The 20,965-nt window shown below is 41.3% G+C and overlaps 1 protein-coding gene across 4 annotated transcripts; it reads right to left on the bottom strand.

Moving 5' to 3' along the window:
- POLR3F (RNA polymerase III subunit F) lies at positions 2,666-20,962 on the bottom strand. Of its 4 annotated transcripts, XR_002340112.1 has the most exons (11): positions 20,588-20,962; positions 19,121-19,238; positions 12,567-12,634; positions 12,105-12,125; positions 11,913-11,980; positions 9,584-9,696; positions 6,996-7,139; positions 6,668-6,775; positions 5,487-5,678; positions 3,095-3,804; positions 2,666-2,799 (listed from the first exon to the last, which is right to left on the bottom strand). XR_002340112.1 is itself a non-coding variant. In XM_003483899.4 (10 exons), exons 1-10 carry the CDS (start codon positions 20,647-20,649, stop codon positions 3,727-3,729), a joined length of 972 nt encoding a protein of 323 aa, XP_003483947.1. In that variant the 5' UTR covers positions 20,650-20,962; the 3' UTR covers positions 3,086-3,726. The 4 variants fall into 4 exon arrangements, 2 of the variants coding, with proteins under 2 accessions (XP_003483947.1, XP_003483946.1); XR_002340113.1 differs by lacking the exon at positions 12,105-12,125; XM_003483899.4 differs by lacking the exon at positions 2,666-2,799 and having other exon boundaries at positions 3,086-3,804.

The raw sequence follows: 20,965 nt of genomic DNA, 5'->3' as shown, positions 1-20,965 counted from the left end.
TGGACAGCACTGGTCAACGGCACGTGTTATAGTCTTGCCTCATCCAGCACCAAAGTAAAAATGACTCAACTTGAAATTACTTTTTTTTTGGTTGCACTGAGGGATTGAACGGATTGAACCTGAGCCACAGCTGTAACCAGAACCACAGCAGTGACAATGCTGGATCCTCAACCCACTGAGCCATGAGGGAACTCTGAAATTACTAATTTGCTTAGTTGATCACCATAAAAATTATGGCTCCATATAACGTACTCATCGTCAAACTAAAGTTGGAGAATTTCATGGAAGAATCCCACATGAAAAGTTCATTTCAACCATCAAATCATGGGCTTTCATGATTCTGGGTTTGACTACAGATCATTATAAAACAGAGAAAGGCCTTGATAGACTAACTCCAGGGATTATCTCTTTTCAGGTGAGCAAAATACCTTTCACTAAATGGAAATCAATTGTAAGGATTAAGACTTCACTGACAATTTGATTTTTTGGTGGTGTTACGAGTCTGAAGCCCCACAATTTTTTGTCAAAATTTACTCTTATAGGGTGAATATGTAACTATTATCAGAGGTGCTGTTATTATCTCTTTCCTTCTTCAGTTAATATTCAGAATGAAAAGTTAAGGGAAAAAAGTTTAAAGGGGCTCTTTATTCTCTTAGGCAGGGAATATTTTTAAAAAGATTTTTATTTTTTAAGATTATTTTTTATTATAGTTGATTTCCAATGTTCTGTCAATTTCTGCTGTACAGCAGTGACCCAGTTATACATATATACTCCTTCTTTTTTCTCATATTATCATGTTCCATCACAAGTGATTAGATAGAGTTCCCTGTGTGTACAGCAGGATCTTATTGCTTATCCACTCCAAATGCAATAGCTTGCATCTACTAACCCCAAACTCCCAGTCCATCTCACTCACTCCATCTTGGCAACCACAAGTCTGTTCTCCATGTCCATGAGTTCTTTTCTATAGATAGGTTCATTTGTGCCATATATTAGATTCCAGGTATAAGTGATATCACATGGTATTTGTCTTTCTCTTTCTGACTTATTTTCACTTAGTATGAGAATCTCTAGTTCCATCCACGTTACTGCAGATGGCATTATTTGTTCCTTTTTATGGCTGAGTGGTATTCCATTGTGTATATGTACCACATCTCTTAATGCATTAATCTGTGGATGGATACTTAGGTTGTTTCCATATCTTGACTATTGTGAATAGTGCTGCAATGAATATAGCAGTGCATGTGTCTTTTTCAGTGGAAGTTTTATCTGCATATGTGCCCAGGAGTGGGATTGCTGGATCATATGGTAGTTCTATATTTAGTTTTCTGAGGTACCTCCATGCTATTTTCCATAGTGATTGTATCAATTTACATTCCCACCAACGGCGAAGGAGGGTATCCAGAATACTTTTGTTTTAGCCACTGACCGTAAGCTTTATTTTTTAATTTTACTTTATTTGTCTTTTTTTTGGGCCACACCTACAGCATATGGAAGCTCTCAGGCTAGGGTCAAATCGGAGCTGTAGCTGCTGCTCTATGCCACAGCTGCAGCAACTCATTTGCAACTACACCGCATCTGCCACAGCGCATGGCAACACTGGATCCTTAACTCACCTTATTGAAGCCAGGGATCCAACCTGTGTCCTTGGTTCGTTAGTCAGGTTCATTAACCCCTGAGCCACAATGGGAGCTCCTGATTGTAAGCTTTAAAAAATTTCTGGCTGGAGTTCCCTTGTGGCACAGCAGGTTAAAGATCTGGCATTGTCAATGTAGTAGCTTATATCACTGCCATGGTACAGGTTTGATCCCTGGCCTGGGAACATCCATTTGCCTCAAGCATGGGCAAAACAGAAACAAAAGAAAATAAAACTCTGGCTATCAAGGAATAATGCAACATCTATATTTAAAACATAAGCTGATTCCTTCTCTCCACTTCTAACCCTCCTCCAAATTCAGTTTTCTCATTAAATGAGGCTGGTGCCTCTGTGATAGGCCAGGTCCCGGGAGGGACAGGTACTGTTTTGTTTTGTTTTTTTTTTGTCTTTTGTCCTTTTAGGGCTGTACCAGCAGCATATGGAGGTTCCCAGGCTAGGGGTCGAATCGGAGCTGTAGCTGCCAGCCTACACCAGAGCCACAGCAACGAGGATCCAAACCGCATCTGCGACCTACACCACAGCTCACAGCAACGCAAGATCCTTAACCCACTGAGCAAGGCCAGGGATCGAACCTGCAACCTCATGGTTCCTAGTCAGATTCGTTAACCACTGAGCCATGACGGGAACTCCTCAAAATAACTCTTATGTTGGCTCTCCAAACTGGTGTTTGAACTCAGGTCCCAGGATAAGCTTTCCTTTCCCTAGGTCCCATGCTTGTGGCCTGGACACAAACTTTTGAGTGGTGCTACAAAGTGAAAATACAACAGCTGAGATCCTAAAGAGCCCTATAGCTAATATCTGTGCAGCAATACATCATGTAACCTGTTGTTCTCTACAGAGCTGAAGATTGGGACTGAAAGTGCTATTAGAACTGAGGACAATTATAATGGCTTCCTGCTTATTATGCCATGATTTTTTAGAACAGAGTAAGGAAACAAATCTAAAACAGGATAAGAAAAGAAGAATGATACTCCCTCCCTCCAAATATAGTAAGTAGAAGGCAATGGATTATTTTTAGTTTTAATTTTAATTAAATAAGAACCCAGGGGAAAATTCCAGCAAATAATACAGTTGAGCCACAGAGTGAAACTTGTAAGACTTTAACAAAGAAGGAGCAGTAAAAATATTCCCTTTAGAATAATGTTTATTTTTTTTTTTTTTTTTTTTTTTTTTTTTTTTTTTTTTTTTTTGATATTTCTTTGGGCCGCTCCTGCGGCATATGGAGGTTCCAGGCTAGGGGTCCAATCGGAGCTGTAGCTGCCAGCCTACACCGAGCCACAGCACGTGGGATCCGAGCCGCGTCTGCAACCTACACCACAGCTCACGGCAACGCCGGATCATTAACCCACTGAGCAAGCGCAGGGATCGAACCCGCAACCTCATGGTTCCTAGTCGGATTCGTTAACCACTGCGCCACGACGGGAACTCCAGAATAATGTTTATGCACTGAAAACATTTCCTTGACAATGGTCGTCATTTGGGTTTGAGGTAAGTACAGAGACATAATCCTCTGAAAGAACAGTTCTGACATAAAAAAGGAATCAATAGTGTCTGGAAAAGGGATGTTCCCCTCTCTCCCCCACTCATGCTCTAAGTTTGCTGTGTCCTCCCCTGCTATTCCTGCCTTCACCACTTTTAAGTTCTTCTCAATGAAACCACTGAGAAAACAAAACAGAAATGGCAATAGTAAGCCATATATAAAAAATTCCCAATGAAGACCTTAATAAATAACTTTAAAATGGGCATTTTAAAGCTCCAGTCATTATCACAGTACTTGGTGAATATGGGATGTTGGCTTCCTTTTCTGTGAATTATCAAAAATCTTGGACGTTTCAGAGTGTGGTCTTCCAGAAATATTTGATTTATTGAAGGATAGATTTTACTACTAACCTTACCTGTTGCATATTCTGTTGACTACCAATATAAATTTAGTCTTCAAAAATACTTTTCCATAGCAATGAGTCTGTATCTTGAAGTTTGCCTTGAAGTGAATCTGATGTTCCGTCATTAATTACTTGCTTCCAATGTAACTTCATTGGCAAAATGTCAGTAAAGTTCGTATCTCTCTATTAAAATTCAAGCCACTCTGTCATGTAAATACAGTTCGATGGGGAAATCTCACCACCTTCGTGGCAGTCATCAAATACCTTTAAAAAAGAAAAAAGTTTATAAACACTGAGGTTTTAAAAAGTTTAAGAATGCTGAGGTTTTAAATTATTACTTTATAAAATTATTACATTACAGATAATGTCTTAATATCAACTACAACTGAAATTTCTAATAAAATACCCCAGCCCCAACTGTTTATTTAAAACAATATTAACAACAAAACTTTCAAATTGAAAGAGGTTTTATTAGGACTGTATGTAAGAACATACTGAAACACGACTTGCTTTGTGATCAGTCAGTGAGAGACCTTTCACTTTAGCATTAAGATAACCATGTTTGGAGTTCCTGTGTGGCTCAGTGGAAACAAATCTGACTAGCATCCATGAGGTCACAGGTTCGATCCCTGGCCTTGCTCAGTGGGTTAAGGATCTTGTGTGGCTGTGGCATAGGCCAGCAGCTACAGCTCCGATTCAACCCCTAGCCTGGGAACCTCCATATGCCACAGCCGCAGCCCTAAAAAGACACACAAGGAGTTCCCCTCATGGCTCAGCGGTTAGTGAACCTGACTGGCATTCATGAGGACACAGGTTCGATCCTGGCCTCACTTGGTGGGTTAAGGATCTGGCGTTGCCATGAGCTGTGATGCAGGTCTCAGACGCAGCTTGGATCCTATGTTGCTATGGCTGTGGTTAGACCCCTCTGATTAGACCCCTAGCCTGGGAACCTCCATGTGCCTCGGGTGCGGCCCTAAAAGACAAAAAAAAAAAAAAAAAAAAAGACAACACACATAAAGATAACCACGTTCATTTGCCCACTGGGGTGCTGGCAGGTAACAAGAGCCCAGGAAGGGAGATCTATACACACAAATGACTTAACTGACCAAACACCCCCTGTTTAGCTACCTTCTTTGTGTGAAAGGTGATAAATGGAATTCCCAACAGGTTAGCCATTTTTATGAGAGCTGAAACCAGGGCATAGAGAGCTTAGGCGTGTAGATCATAAAACACAGGCCAGCAGGCCAAGGATATAAATGCCATGAGGGCTGGGACAGTGCCTGCAGCACACGGGTGGTGCTCAGGAGCTCTCTGGGAAGGAACAAATGAAAACGTGGGTGGGCCAGGCCTCAGGAAAGCACATCACTTCTAGCTGTGAGTCCTGGCTGCTGTGTCTGAGCTGTATGCTCTCAGAGCGCCCTTAGCCTAAGTTCCCTCATGCTTAAAGGGAAATGACACTGCCAGCTGTGAGGGACCTGAGGGTTAAATGAGACCACAGAGACCTTCACGAACATGTCTGGCCCATGACAGGTTCTCAATAAATCTCAGTTCCCTCCCTACATAGGTTAAATGATTTGCTCCCATCAAAAAATTGTCCATTTTGTGTGATGATCATTATACAACTATAGATGTGATAAATTCATTTGAGTAATAAAAAAAAATAAGAAGTAAAAAAACCAAAAAACCAAAACCAAAACCAAACGAAACAAAACAAAAAAAATGTCCATTTTGGGACCAAGAACAGAAAACAAATTTCTTTAACCTGGTTGTTCTAAGAATGTATGGTGATCATTTGCTCATTAAAGGCCTGTCCTCAAGGTTACATGGAGGCTTCAGCAGCACTGGTTCAACCCTAGGTTTGAGAAAACTAGGGTGTGCTTGCTGGTACGTTATGCAGCTTTGCACTTGGTGGCAGTGAAGTGTACAGTGATGCCACTTGAACTCACCGGGCAGAGTCCACAGGGGGCCCGGACCAATCCCGTGGGAGAGATGATTGGGTTGACTGCCCTGTATAGTTTCATGTGCCCGTCCACACTGCCAACAGTGCCTTCTTTTGCAGCAATGATGGTCATCTCCACTTTCCCATCATAAATGAGCGTATTCAAGATGGTCTCAATATCCTCCATGGACAACTCTACCTAAAAAAGGGACATGTTAGAAAGGACCCAAGGACAAGGAGACACCCTTCTGGAGGGTGGTTAACTGAGCTCATGCTGAGCTTGACATTTGTTGACATCTTCACGCTCCTAAGTAAGATCCAGACATCTCGTAACATTTCTTTGGCAAGAATTTGATGGAGAGTTATAAAATGGTTGAGTATCAAATAGTCCAAATTCCTGGTTTTTTGTGAAAGAAACATCTGCAACCCAGGAAATGAAAATGACTTGTCCAAGTGACTGCTTCAGTTTCTTCTCTGATGTTGTCCATATGTATGGATGTTCAGAAGAGTGTGCTGACACCACCACTTGCATCTCATAAGGAGGAAAATACCAATTAGTGACAACTGATACGATGACTGATGTTTGGCACATATGTTGAAATGTCCCCCAGAGAGTCACAGACTTGCCAGAACAGACTTGAATCTGGCAGTGAAACGAACTGTCAGGCCTCCACTCTGCTACCCTGTATCCCAGGCTCAAGCACATACAGTTCACCAAGTGCCCGATGGCAATGACCGCCTTTGCCTAACTGGCTTAGAATGGTACTTTCTCAAAATGGGTTCTGCAGAATATACACAGGTATCACCTGAAAAAAGGGTCTGTGTCAGGTGTGTCTGGAATATACTGTAAACTATATCCCTGTGATGAAGAATAAGTATTTTGTTTTTGGTCTTTTTGCCTTTTCTAGGGCTGCTCCCACGGCATATGGAGGTTCCCAGGTTAGGTGTCCAATTGGAGCTGTAGCCACCGGCCTACGCCAGAGCCACAGCAACGCAGGATCTGAGCCGCATCTGCAACCTACACCAAAGCCCACAGCAATGCCGGATCCTTAACCCACTGAGCAAGGCCAGGGATCGAACCCGCAACCTCATGGTTCCTAGTCAGATTTGTTATCCACTGCACCATGACGGGAACTCCTGAAGAATAAGTTTTTAAGAACAAGATAAAATTAGAAACTGAGTTCTGACCTTACTGATCCCCAACTCACAGATATACTTCCACACTTCATGTGATGAAGCAAAAGAACTATTTCTTTGGATAACGGGATTCTGTTTGCTTTCTCTTGCCGTTTCTGCCTATAAAGATAGAAACATAAATTTCAGGAAGAATTCTGGTGTTTTCTAAATACAGTTTATATAGAGTGAAAGCAACAGAATGTATTTTGTTCAGTGAAAAAGAACAATCTCAATATTTTCAATTGAAACAAAATATGATGTACAAGATTAAACATTTCTTGTGAAGAAACTTAAAAAAAAAAAAAACTACAGTGATCATGTGATCTCAGTTATGCCTCACCTTGGTTTGCAAGAATTTGAAACACTGTTGGTTAAGCACTTCTACAAATTCAGATTCAAAATCCTGGTCACTGTACCAGGCTCCTCCAGTCACAGACCGGTCCGGCTGCAGGTTATAGAGCATATACACCTTCTTTTTAGAGGCCTAGGAAAAAACATGCAGAGCAGATGGTTCAGAGGTAACAACACAGGCTTCCAAAACTAAGACTTCAAAGCCTTCCAAACTTTATATTTCAGAACAGTTTTGGGCTTACAGAATTATTGCAAAGATGGTACAGACTGCCCACTGACCTTGTGCTCAGCTTCCCCTATTAGCAACATCTGACATTACTAGAGTACATTTGTTACAATTAATGAACCAATATTAATATGTCAGTACTAACTCTTAGGTCTATATTTTATTGAGATTTCCTTAGTTTTTCCCTAATGTCCTTTCTATGGTCCACGATGCTATCCAGAACACTACATTACATTTACTTATTTGCGTAAGTAGATGTAAATACACAAATTTTAGTTGTGACAGTTTTCTCAGACTTTCCTTGTTATTGATGAATTTATCAGTTTTGAGAAACTCACCTGAATGGCAAAAATTCTGTAGAATGTCCCTTAACTGGGATTTGTCTGATTAGACTGGAAAAAGGACCACAGAAGTAAAGTGCCCTTCTCATATTTCAGCAAGGGTACCTGAGCAGCACCAAGTGATGACTGACTGTCATCAATAAAACTTATCAGGAGTTCCTGCTGTGGCTCAGCAGGTTAAGAACCCTACATAGTGTCTATGAGGATGCGGGTTCAATCCCTGGCCTTGCTCAGTGGGTTAAGGCATTGCCGCAAGCTGCGGTGTAGGTTGCAGATGCAGCTTGGATCCATTGTTGCCATGGCTATGGGGTAGGCCAGCAGCTGCAGCTCTGATTTGACCCCTAGCCCAGGAATTTTCATGTGCTGCAGATGAGGCCACGAAAAGGAAAAAAAAAAAAAAAAATATATATATATATATATATACACACATATATATATATAAAACGTATCAGCATTGACATTACAAATTGATCACCTGATCTGGTGGTGGTTCTCAGTTTTCTCCACTGTGAAGTTACTTTCTGCCGCCCTTTCCATTTGTGGAAAGAAGCCACCATGCACAGCTCAGACTTAAGGACTGGGAGTTATGCTCTATTTCTTTGAGGATGGAAGGTCTACTAAATCATTTGGAATTCTTCTGCATGGGAGATTTGTCTGTTTCCTCCCATTATTGACTTATTCAAACATCTTTATCAGTATGGACTCATGAATATCTATTTTATATTTTGGGTTACAATCTAATACTGATTTTTGATTTCTAGTTTGAAACTTTGAAAACATCATGCTAGGTGAAAGAAACCAGGCACCAAAGACCACATTAAATGTTCAGAAAAGGCAAATCTATAAAGACAGAAAGTATGCTAATGATTGTCAAGGCTTGGGGACAGGGAGGCTAGGGAGTAGCTGCTAGTGAAGTCACATCTTAGGGTGATGAAGATATTCTAAAATTAGAAGAGTGTGATGGTTGCAGAACTCTGAATATATTACAACCCACTAAATCTCAATAAAGCAGTTACTAAAAAATATTTAAAAAAAAATAAGACACTTGATTGGCAACATGAAGCATGAAGCCAGGCATGGGTATGTAGGGATTCACTTTGTTATTTTACATACTTTTGTATATATTTGAAATTATTCAGTAAAAATACAGCAGAGAAATAATATTCTTTTTTTTTTTTTTTTTTTTTTTTTGTCTTTTTGCTATTTCTTTGGGCTGCTCCCGCGGCATATGGAGGTTCCCAGGCTAGGGGTCGAATCGGAGCTGTAGCCACCGGCCTACGCCAGAGCCACAGCAACGCGGGATCCGAGCCGCGTCTGCAACCTACACCACAGCTCACGGCAACGCCAGATCGTTAACCCACTGAGCAGGGGCAGGGACCGAACCCGCAACCTCATGGTTCCTAGTCGGATTCGTTAACCACTGCGCCACGACGGGAACTCCCAGAGAAATAATATTCTAAATGAGGGAGTGGTATGATAACTATCATTGATAAATAAAATCACTGATGACTATCAAATTCTTATATGCTGAATTTTGTGTTCAAGCACTTTATTTTTTGGCCACGCCTGTGGCATGTGGAAATTCCTGAGCCAAGGACTGAACCTGCACCACAGCAGTGACAAAACCAGATCCTTAACCCACTGAGCACCTGCAGCATGTGGAAGTTTCCAGCTAGGGGTCAAATCGGAGCTGCAACTGCCAGCCTACACCGCAGCCACAGCAACACCAGATCTGAGTCGCATCTGTGACTTACACCACAGCTCATGGTAACACTGGATCCTTAACCCACTGAGGGAGGCCGGGGATCAAATCCACATTCTCATGGATACTAGTCAGATTCATTTCTGCTGCACCACAACGAGAACTCCATGACCTACATTTAAAAAAATCTTTTTTGGTCAGTTGTTTTAAATCATGACATAGCTTAAAGAACAATAAGAGCCTGAAATATACTTGGAGAAATACATGTACAGTGAACGTTCAGGGGAAGAAAAGAGAAGACTACTTACTGCCACAGACTTAACAGCTTTGATAAGCTTTTTACTTTCTAGATTCTTTAGAATTTTGTTAATTTCTGTCAATGGCAAGTTGCTTTTGTATCGGATATCTCTGCTCCATATTCCTATAAGAAAGTAAAGTAAAATAAGTTGAACATTACAGGATTTGTGTTTCTCTTCCCATTGCTTATATCTCATTACAAATCTAGCAAAATACATATATATGTATGTGTACCTAGGGCAGAGCTATAGGAAAAACGACTAAGAGGTAAGAACCTCAGACAGAGTAACAAAAATATTCAACACAATACAGAAATTATATGTTCTATTTGCTAACTGGAAATTTCTTGAAATGCTAGTGTGGCCCCTTTTGAAAATCATATAAAAAGGACATTTTTATAATGTTAGAAAAATCTTGAATATAATTGAATTAACTTGTATTGTTTTTTCCATGCCCTCCTGCACTCTAACCCCTTTTTTGTGGAAATTTCACTTTAGACTGTTTATGTGAAAAACAAAATTAAGTTTGGGCCAGGGTGAACTGCCATTCTCAATATAGAGCAAAAAAAAAAAAAAGCTCTTTATGGGAGCATCTGTATGCATGTATGTCCATTATTTATACAACATTCTGTTTGGAAAACAGAAAGATTATACTTCTTATGGTCACTAAAGGCCTGTGCAGAAAGCTATGATTTTTCTTTCAAAGAAGGAAATGTGTTACATAAAGAGAATTTATGTAAAGATATTTTGCTGCATTTTCTTCCCAGCATAAAGGCATGAAATAGGAAGAATATTTTATTTTTTGTCTTTTTGCCTTTTCTAGGGCCACTCCCTCCGCATACGGAGGTCCCAGGCTAGGGGTCGAATCAGAGCTGTAGCCTCCGGCCTACACTAGAGCCACAGCAACATGGGATCCAAGCCATGTCTGCTACCTACACCATAGCTCACGGCAACACCGGATCCTTAACCCACTGAGCAATGCCAGGGATTGAACCTGAAACCTCATGGTTCCTAGTCAGATTCGTTAACCACTGCACCACGACAGGAACTCCCCAGAAGAATATTTTAAATAGAGAATGATTTATTCATATTTGTTTTTATTTATTTTTTTTTAATTTTAGGGCTGCAGGTGCGGCATATGGAAGTTCTCAGGCTAAGGGTTGAATCAGAGCTACAGCTGCTGGCCTACACAGCCAGATTTGAGCTGCATCTGCAACTTACACTGCAGCTTGTGGCAATGCTGGATCCTTAACCCACTGAGAGAGGCCACGGATTGATCCTGCATCCTCATGGATACGAGTCAGGCTCATTTCTGCTGAGCCACAATGGGAACTCCTGTTTTCAAAATGTTAATTTAACTTTCTAACATATATAAAAATCACATGATTTCAGGTTACATCATAATTGTTGAAGCTAATATCGGTGACTCAAGTAGATCTTAAATTATAATATTAGCAAGGGCTACTATAGTCTTCAAGGGCAATAGAAAAGGAACTAAATAGCTGTTGAAGAAACTACATCAGACACTGCCATACTGCACTAGGCATCCTCTGGTTTGTGCAAAAACCAGAGATGTTATTGTCCACAATTTACAGAGGAAAGGAAGAAATAAAGGTTTCTAAAATTTAGAAAGTGAATACTGGAGTTCCCGTTGTGGCGCATCGGAAACAAATCCAACTAGGAACCATGAGGTTGCGGGTTTGATCCCTGGCCTCACTCAGGGGTTAAGGATCCCACATTGCCGTGAGCTGTGGCGTAGATCACAGATGAGTCTTGGATCCTGAGTTGCTGTGGCTGTGGCGTAGGCCAGCAACAACAGCTCCAATTAGACCCCTAGTCTGGGAACCTCCATATGCTGATGCTGCGGCCCTAAAAAGACAAAAAAAAAAAAAAAAAAAAAAAGAAAGTGAATATTAAAAAAAAAAACCCTTAAGTTTGCACTGAGGGTTTGGGACAGAAATGCTATAAAATTGGGTTGTAATGATCATTGTACAACTAAAACAAACAAACAAAAAAGCCCTTAAGTTTTAAGTTTTAATTTATTTATTTTGAATGAATAATACATTCACATGATTCAGAATTTGGACATTTCTTTCCATCCCTACCCACAGCCATCTGGTCCCTGTCTCCCTTCAGGCAACAAAAGCATCACTCCTGAGTGTCCTTCAAGCCTATGTACATTACACACACACACACACATTTTTTACATTTTTTTCCCCTTTTAACACAAATGGCTGCATACTCTCCTGACTGATCCATACCCTGGGAAGCCAGGATCTCAGTTCCTATATCTGGTCCTAAAGACGATGGTTTTTTTCTGCTTGTTCCTGCACATGCTTACCTTTATTTCCCGCATCCTCTATGATTTGATATACTAGTTTCTCTTGATTATCTGATCCTTTCATTTTACTGCAGGGGAATAAAGTAGAATTAAAAAGGCAAAGAGGTACAGGATAATCTAATAATCTACACAACTAAATGAATCAGCAGACAAGGTCATCACATTTACTGATTTACCAAAAGAAGGGCTTACCTTAAAAAGAATGAGACAGGGCTGTATGTACCAGAATGAAAAGATGTCCATGATATAGTAAGTGAAAAAAACAAGTTGCAAAACAGTATGGATAGCATGATCCAATTTTTGTTTAAAAAAAAAAAAAAAAGAAAAGAGATTATATATAAATATATGGAATATAAATATATAATCGTCTATATGTATTTACATATACCTATAAGAGATTATATATAAATATATGGAATATAAATATATAATCATCTATATGTATTTACATATACCTATAAGAAAGATATATACCACTATATTAATAAGAGCAGTTATCTCTGGGAAATGGAACTCATGATGGGAGGTGAGATGATTATGTAGGACAGATTTACATTATGCTTTACTTTATGCTGCACTGGCTCCCCCACCCCCCAGATTTATACTCCTTTCATGATATTAAAATTTTCTTAAAATAAAAAATTAGGTGCTTACCCAGCATTCTGAGAGTCCTTTATTCTATACAGAAGGCCTGTATTGCTTCTTAAGAGATCCAACTGACCCTAAAGTTGTTTGTTTGTTTGTTTTTAAAAGAAAATAGCAGTGAGTTATTTGGGAGATAGATCAAATCCAATGATAAACACATTAATATATTCTTCAATAGTTTATATGGATTAAAATATCCTACCTCCCATAGTTATTTGTCAGTTTCTCACTTGAGACTTAAGCTTCTTCCTACGTATCACATGTGATATATTTTTAAGAACTTAGCTCTTTATCTCATCATTTCCCAAAACATTAATACCTAATAATTTTCTACATGCTTGATCCTGGCTTGGTTATATGATCAATGCTTTAAAGAATTTTAAACAAAAGTCAGAATAACAAATAAAAATCCATATTCAAGCAAATTCAGTTAAGTGTATCAAATATAAATACAATAATTTACCTAAAATGTTCAAATAAAAGCTAAACATGCAAAAATAGTCTATGAAAGTGATGAAGTAAAATTTACAAAGTTAATAGTAACATTTACTGATGTGTGTGATTTCTGAAATGTTACATGAAAATTAGGTGGAAAAGTCGACCAGTGAATAAAAGGCTTGCAGTAGTTTTGTTTTTATACAAGTCAAAAGTAAAATAAAGCATGTCTGTCATGCTTCTGCATTTCTCTGGTTCTGAACTTGGAAGAACCCAGATGGCTGACCACTGGGCTGTCAGCAGTTCAGGGAAGTATGGCTAAGAGAAGCCCCGTTTCCATGGGTTAAGGCCAAGCAGACCCATGACCTGGAATCAGGTTTACATAAATGGCTTAACAGCAATACTTTCCTCCCACTCCGGCCCCAGAAGTGGAAAAATTGAACCACAAAGGCCAATCTGAAGGCTCCATGAAAACTGTCCTGGATATTTTTGATGTGAACTGCATTAAATCTTCAGACTGCTTTGAGTAACAGGGATATTTTAATTATATCTAGTCCATGAACATGGGACATCTTTCCATTTCTTTGTAGTATCTTCCATTTCCTTCATCAGTGTTTTACAGTTTTCAGAGTTAGGTCTTTCACCTCCTTGGTTAAGTTTATTCCTAAGTATTTTATTCTTTTTATGTGATTTTTAAGTGAGATTTTCTTGTTTCCTCTTTTTGATAGTTCATTATCAGTGTATAGAAAAGCAATAGATGTCCAGATATTAATCTTGATCCTGTGACTTTACTGAATTCATTTATTAGTTCTAATAGTTTAGGGTTTTTTTGAATGCACCTGCAGCACAGGGAGGTTCCTAGGCCAGAGACTGAACCTGTGCCACAGCAATGACAACACAAGAACTTTAACCCACTGAGGCACAAGGGAACTCTCAGTTCTAAAAGTTTTTTTTGTTTTGTTTTGTTTTGTTTTTGTTTTTTGCTTTTTAGGGCCACACCCATGGCATATCGAAGTTCCCAGGCTAGGGGTCAAATCGGAGCTACAGCTGCCAGCCTACGCCACAGCCACAGCAACTCGGGATCTGAGACTTGTCTGGGACCTACACCACAGCTCACAGCAATGCTGGATCTTTAACCCCATTGAGTGAGGTAAGGGATTGAACCCATGTCCTCAGGGATCTTAGTAGGGTTCGTTTACCACTGAGCCACGAAAGGAACTCCCTGGCTTTTATTATGTTAAAACACGTTCCCTCTATAACAACTTCAATGAGGCTTTTTTTTTTTATTATGAATGGATGTTCAATTTTGTCAAATGCTTTTTCATGATCATACTGACAGTGTCACATGATTTTTAGCCTTCCTTTTGTTAATGTATTACACTGATTTATTTGTGCATACTGAATATTTTCACATCCTTAGAATAAATCCCATTTGATCATGCTGTATGATCCTTTCTGTGTATTGTTGAACTCAGTTTGCTAATACTTTGTTAAGGATTTCTGCATGTGTATTCATCAGAAACACTGGCCTCTAATTTTCTTTTTTTGGTAGTATCTTTGTCTGGTCTCTGTATCAGAGTAATGGTGGCCTTGTAGAATGAATTTGGGAGTGTTTTCTTTTTTTTCTTTTGATTGTGCCCACAGCATTCGGAAGTTCCCAGGCCAGGGACTGAACCTGAGCCATAGCAGCGACTCAAGTCACAGCAGTGACAATGCCAGATCGGTAACTGCTAGGCCACCAGGGAACTTCCTGGGAGTGTTTTCTCTGTTTCAGTTTTTTAGAACAGTTTGAGAAGGACAAGTATTTGCTCTTCTTTATATGTCTGGTAGAATTCCCCTATGAAGCCATCCAGTCCTGGACTTCTGTTTGCTGGGAGGTTTTTTTTTTTTTCCTTTGCCATGCTTGTGGCACCTGGAAGTTCCTGGGCCAGCGATTAGAACCTGTGCACAAGAGTTCCCACTCTGGTATAATGGGCTTGGCAGGCATTTTTGGAGTGCTGGGATGAAGGTTTGATTCCTGGCTCAGCACAGTGGGTAAAGAATCAGGCATTGCTGTGGCTGCAGCTTAGGTCACAACTGTGGCTCAAATCCGATCCCTGGCCTGGAAACCCATATGCTATGACCCAAGCTATTGCAGTGACAATGCCAGATCCTTAACCTGCTGCACCACAAAAAAACTCTGATGGTAGTTTTTTGATTACTAATTCAATTTTATTACTAGTGATTAGTCTGTTTAGATTGTCTATTTCTTAGTGATCATCTTTTTTTTTTTTTTTTTTTTTTTTTGGTCTTTTGAGGGCCACACCTAGAGAATATGGAAATTCCCATGCTAGGGGTCAAACTGGAGCTGCAGCTGATGGCTGACATCAGAGCCACAGCAACATGGGATCTGAGCCACATAGGCAACCTATACGACAGCTCACGGCAATGCCAGATCCTTAACCCACTGAGTGAGGCCAGGGATCAAACCCCCGTCAGCAAGGATATTAGCTGGGTTCGTTACTGCTGAGCCATGTTTTTACCTTGCTGTCTTTTGAATGCTCTGTTTAACTTTTGCCATTTTAGTTACATGTCTTGATGTGGGTCTCTTTAATTTTATTTGGGGCCCTGTGTTTCCGGTACCTGGATATGTTTTCTTCTTCAGGTTTGGCAAGTTTTTAGCCATAACTTTATCAAAGACATTTTTGATCCCTTTCTTTCCTTCTGCTCCTTCTGGGACCCCTATAATGTGAATGTCTGATGTTTGATGTTATCCCAGAGGTCCCTTAAACTGTCCTCATTTTTTTAACATGCTTTTCTTTTTGCTGTTCTGACTGGGTAATTCCATTATTCCACCCTCCAGATCACTTATGTGTTCTTCTGTATCCCCAGGTCTGCTGTTACTTCCTTATAGTGTTTTTCATTTCAGTTATTGTATTCTTCAGCTCTGACTGATTCCTTTTTATTGTTTTTATACTTGATTTATTTTTTATTTTTTTAGGGTCACATCTGAGCCATATGGAAGTTCCCAGGCTAGGGGCTGAATCAGAGCTACAGCTGCTGGCCTATGCCACAGCCACAGCCACAGCGGATCCTCGACACACTGAGCGAGGCCAGGGATCAAACCTGCATCCTCCCATGTATACTAGTTGGATTTGTTACAATGGGAACTCCCTATTTTTTTATACTTTCTGATTCCTTGTTAAAATTATCACCATGTTCATCTATTCTTTCCCCAAGTTCAGTTAGCATTCTTGTTACTAATGCTTTAAACTCTATCTGGTAAACTATTCATTTCTATTTCATTAATTGTATTTTCAGGCTTTTTTCTTGCTCTTTTTTTTTTTTTTTTTTTTCCTTTGTCTTTTTAGGGCTGCATCCTTAGCATATGGAAGTTCCCAGGCTAGGGGTCAAATTGGAGCTGTCACTGCCAGTCTATACCATAGCCACAGCAAAGCTAGATTTGGGCCGTGTCTGTGACTTAAACCACAGCTCACAGCAATGCTGGATCCTTAACCCACTGAGCAAGGCCAGGGATTGAACCCTTGTCCTCATGGATACTAGCCGGGTTCATTAACCACTGAACCATGACAGGAACTCTTGTTCTTTCTTGAAACAAATTCTTTTGTCTTCTCATTTTGGTTAACTTTCTGTGAAATTAATGTGAAGGTTACCTATTCTGGTCTTAAAGGGATATCCTTGCATGGGAGCATCCCTATTTGGTCTGTGTGTGCCCAGTGGCTTTGGTGGGAGAACTGAATCTGAAGTGACCCTGGGTCACATGTTCCCCCAGGGTGTGCTAGCAGTTATGACCTTGGTGAGAGGTGGGGCTGGAGATGAAGGAGCTAAGCCAGAGCCAGGTGTGAACCATGGCTTCTCCTACACTTAGTGGCCATCACTGCCCTATTAGGGGTGGGATCAGAAATCCTGAGGTTCTGAGGTAGTCCCATTCCCTTTAAGTGTGCACTCCTCACACTCCTGCAATGGCACCTTCACCACAGAGGGGAGCAGTACTGAAATAACTGGGGCCAGGGCATGTGCTGGGATGGTCGTGGCATGCCAGTCAGAAGTTCCAGACAGCTCCCAATCCACTGCCTCCAGGAGTGCCAGTAAAAGCCGTTCTTGCCCCATTCAGATGCAGTCCAGGTCTAAGCCAGCTCTGTCCCTTCCAAATATGCACTGTCCTCTGCACTGGTAACCTTCACCTTAGTGTGGAGCCATGCTGGAGCTAGAGGGGTCAGGGCCAGCCACGGAAACCAGCCAGAGCCCAGGGCAGTTTCAATCTACTTCTTCAACCTTATTCATACCAGAAAGCAAGCGTGTGAATGCTCTTCAGGCATAAAATCTTGCCTTTTTTTTTTTTTTTTTAATTAATAGCCCTCCTGTAAGCGCCACTGGGAGACTGCTTTTCAAAATAGCAAAGGAGGAGTTCCCATCATGGCCTAGTGATAACAAACCTGACTAGTATCCATGAGGATGCAGGTTCAATCCCTGGTCTCGCTCGTGGGTTGGGGATCCGGCATTGCCATGAGCTGTGGTGCAGGTTGCAGAGGCGGGCTGGGAGCTATAGCTTTGATTCAACCCCTAGCCTGGGAATTTCCATATGCCACAGGTGTGGGCCCTAAAAGACCAAAAACAAAACAAAACAAAAGAAAAACAAGAAACCAAATCACAGCAAAGGGGCCCTGTTTTCTCGGTGTTGGATCCCAGGGCTGGGGCACCCAGTCTGTGGTTCAAACCCCTCGCTCCCCAGGGAGGATCTCTGAGCTCACGACATCCCCCTTTCCTTTTGTGTCTCCTCCTAGGCCATAGGTCCTGACCTGACTGCTTCTTCTCCCTTACCACCTGATTCCTTGTGAATCTTTCTTTATAGCTTTGGTTGTAGATGAGTCTTTCTGCCAGTTTCCAGTTTGTTTTCAGTGAGAGTTGTTCCACATATAAATGTGTTTTTCCTGTGTTTGTGGGAGAAGGTGAGGTCAGCATCCTCCTACATTGCCATCTCCATCTCTTTCCTCACTTTTTTTTTTTTTTTTTTGTCCATTCCCATGGCATGTGGAGGTTCCCAGGCCAGGGATCAAACCCGTGCCACAGTAGCAACCCAATCCACAGTAGAGGCAACTTGGGATCCTTAACCTGCTGAGTCCTCAGGAACTCTTTATAAATAACGTTTTAACAGAACATAGCTATACCCATTCATTTCTGTATTGTCCATGGCTGCTTTCTTGCAGAGTTGAATAGTGACAGAAACTGCATGATCTGCAAAGCCCAAAACATATACCATCTGGCACTTTATAGGAAATATTTGCCAACCAAGCTAGAAGGTTGAAGGGAGTGGTTTAACAGAAGGATCACTTGTTGTCAAATCTCCAGAGATCTTAGAAATCCAACAAAGCTTGTAGATTTAAAAAGCCAATCAGTTTTCAGATGTCTTTCAGGTAGAACTCTTTTACCCAATTGCTAAGACTACAGTGAAATGCTCTCAAGACATGGGAATTTTGCTGATAGGCGAAAGGAAGGAGAATTAGATTTAGACCACAAGGTACCAGCAAGTTGGGTGGTTTTGGACAGCTGGAGAAGAATGACATGAAGGCTTTAGGTTCTTAAGAAGAAAAAAGAGCAGGCAGAAGGGCTTCACTAAAAAGAACCCCACTGCAGTGGCACAGGGGGCTGAATCTGTGCTTCCTTCCAGAGGCCCAACACTGCCAACATTCACTGGACTTATTCCTGCCTCTAAAATGATCAGAGTGAGACCGTGGGGAGTGATACCCTAGTGAACTGGCTCTGATGACTCACAGAAAAATCAGGGCCAAGGGCTGAGGGAAGGGAAGATATTTCATAGGGAATGGCTAATACCAGCAGTAGGAAGCAAACAGGTGAGGAGAGACTATGCCTATATGTAGATGTGAACCCTTATGTATCTTAGTGACAATTAGATTAATTAACAATTAAAGTACATTTTTATTTGTCTTGTAAAATGCATAAGTATTTCTTTTTTTCCCAATTGAGGTGGTCTGAATTGTCTTCTGGTTTGGAGTCTTATCAGTCACAACCCAACACATTTTCAAGAATGATTTCATGACTATATAACAGAAAAATAGTAATAATCACAACATATAAGAAATTACATTAACTATTTGGATTCACCTTACCATGGACAACAATCTATTGATGGCCACTGCCCGCTGCTGGGCTTCTATGTGCGGCATTTCATTCTGAATTACTTGGTCTGTGATTCCATGAGGGAACTGGTGACATAATTCTATAATCCTAGAAACAAAGGCATTAATGATATTCATGTTTTTACCTATTTTAAGAGGCAGTAGGGGGAAAAAAAATCCAGGCAGAGCAGTTTGGAATTGTGCCTTTTTTCACATTTGGCAGATGATCTGGGTTTCTACAGTGGTTCTGAATCAAAGCATGTTAAAAATGAGGAGATGGTTTTGAAACACACATTTACATTATTATAAGAGAAGCACTTGTTTTCTTTATTAAGATGACCTTTAAAGGAGAATAAAAGTCAAATGAAAATATAGGAAAACACACTAAAGCTGAGATTTCAATTTTGTCAGATGAAACAAGTGTGGCAACGTGAAGATACAGTGCCTTGGGTGGCCGTAAGGCAGGAGGCAAACCAAACACTTTTGGTGGGAAGTCAAAATTTGTTATGACAATTTGCCATCACTGGGATCTGCTTTTGGAATGATCCCTAACAAAAATAAACCCCAAACTTCACTTTGTCATAGGATCATCATATGTGTTATTCATAATAGTTTGAGAACGTTGGAGTCTTTAAAAACTATGTGGTTACCTAAAAACTGCAATGCACGGGTAGAGACCATAAATCTTGTGTGAGACTGTGGGCACCCTAAAGCCTTCACTTAAATACTGCCCTAAAACCTTTTGGCTTAAGTCGCTTCGTAGTCAAAAACTGCGGCCTAACTTTAGCCAAACGTTTTTTTCGTTTGTTTGTTTGTTTTGTTTTTTAAATGGTTTTTAGGGCCGCACCTGCGGCATGTGGAGGTTCCCAGGCTAAGGGTTGAATAGGAGCTACAGCTGCCGGCCTATACCAGAGCCACAGCAACACAGGATCCGAGCCTCATCTGAGAACTACACCACAGCTCACGGCAATGCCGGATCCTTAACCCACTGAGCGAGGCCGGGGATGGAACCCGCAACCTCATGGTTCCCACGGGGATTCATTTCCGCTGCGCCACGACGGGGACTCACAAACGTTCTTTCATGGCAGGTCCCTTAATGACAAGGGCAATCCTGGATCAGAAGGTGTACCCACAAGTACTACTGGGAAAATGCCGAGTCTTCACTCGCAGCGTGGATCACCTTAAAGTGAGCAGGAAGCGCGTTGAGTACAGCTTCCCGAACAGCACCAAGGGCAATTCGGCTACACAAAATTGCAAAATGTCAAACTCTTTTTGAACTTCTTAAGAGTTCTGAATTCTAGGATAGGAAGGAGGGTTCCAGGCCCCGCGATCCCCGCCCAGCCCCCGCTCCGTACATTCACTCAACCTGAGCCCGCGTCTACTAAGGGTCCCGAAAAACGGGTCCAGGGCCTTGCGGGGGCTCCCCAGCCGGAAACCGGGCCTTTCGCACCGATTTACCTGTTTTCGATTTCGACCGGATCTGCATCAGGCGGCTGCACCTTCACCTTTACCTCGGCCATGAGGGTGCAGTTCCCACCCCTTGGGGGAAAGAGATTCTAGAACCGAGGGAAAGGGAACCGGGGAACCAGGGAACGGCGAATATAGCGCCCGGCCGGCGCAAGGGGCCTCCCTCCTCCTGTCGCAGCCGGCCCTTCCTTGATTGACGCCTTGAGGTGGCCAAGCCGTGCCTGCGCCGCCTCACTCGCGCGCTCCCGTACAGCTTCTTATTCCAGCTGTTTTTTTTCCAGAATGATAGTTATCTGTCGGACCAACGAGCCTGGTTCCCCCATTCTAGGTTGGAACGCCACCTTGTAGCAGTCACCAACCTCTGTCAAG

Source organism: Sus scrofa, chromosome 17 (assembly GCF_000003025.6).
Source record: "Sus scrofa isolate TJ Tabasco breed Duroc chromosome 17, Sscrofa11.1, whole genome shotgun sequence".
Lineage (NCBI taxonomy): Eukaryota > Metazoa > Chordata > Mammalia > Artiodactyla > Suidae > Sus > Sus scrofa.
The sequence above is the reverse complement of the archived record's forward strand: the minus strand, read 5'-3'. Positions and strand labels throughout refer to the sequence as shown.

What these genes read in the sequence shown, in the direction of transcription:
- POLR3F (XM_003483899.4), bottom strand. Translation starts at nt 20,649, where the DNA reads ATGGCCGAGGTAAAGGTGAAGGTGCAGCCGCCTGATGCAGATCCGGTC. An exon ending in CCGGTCGAAATCGAAAACAG is followed by an intron (nt 19,239 to 20,587) that starts GTAAATCGGTGC and finishes CTTTGTTTCTAG; the next exon opens with GATTATAGAATTATGTCACC. An exon ending in CCTGTCTCATTCTTTTTAAG is followed by an intron (nt 11,981 to 12,104) that starts GTAAGCCCTTCT and finishes ATTCCCCTGCAG; the next exon opens with TAAAATGAAAGGATCAGATA.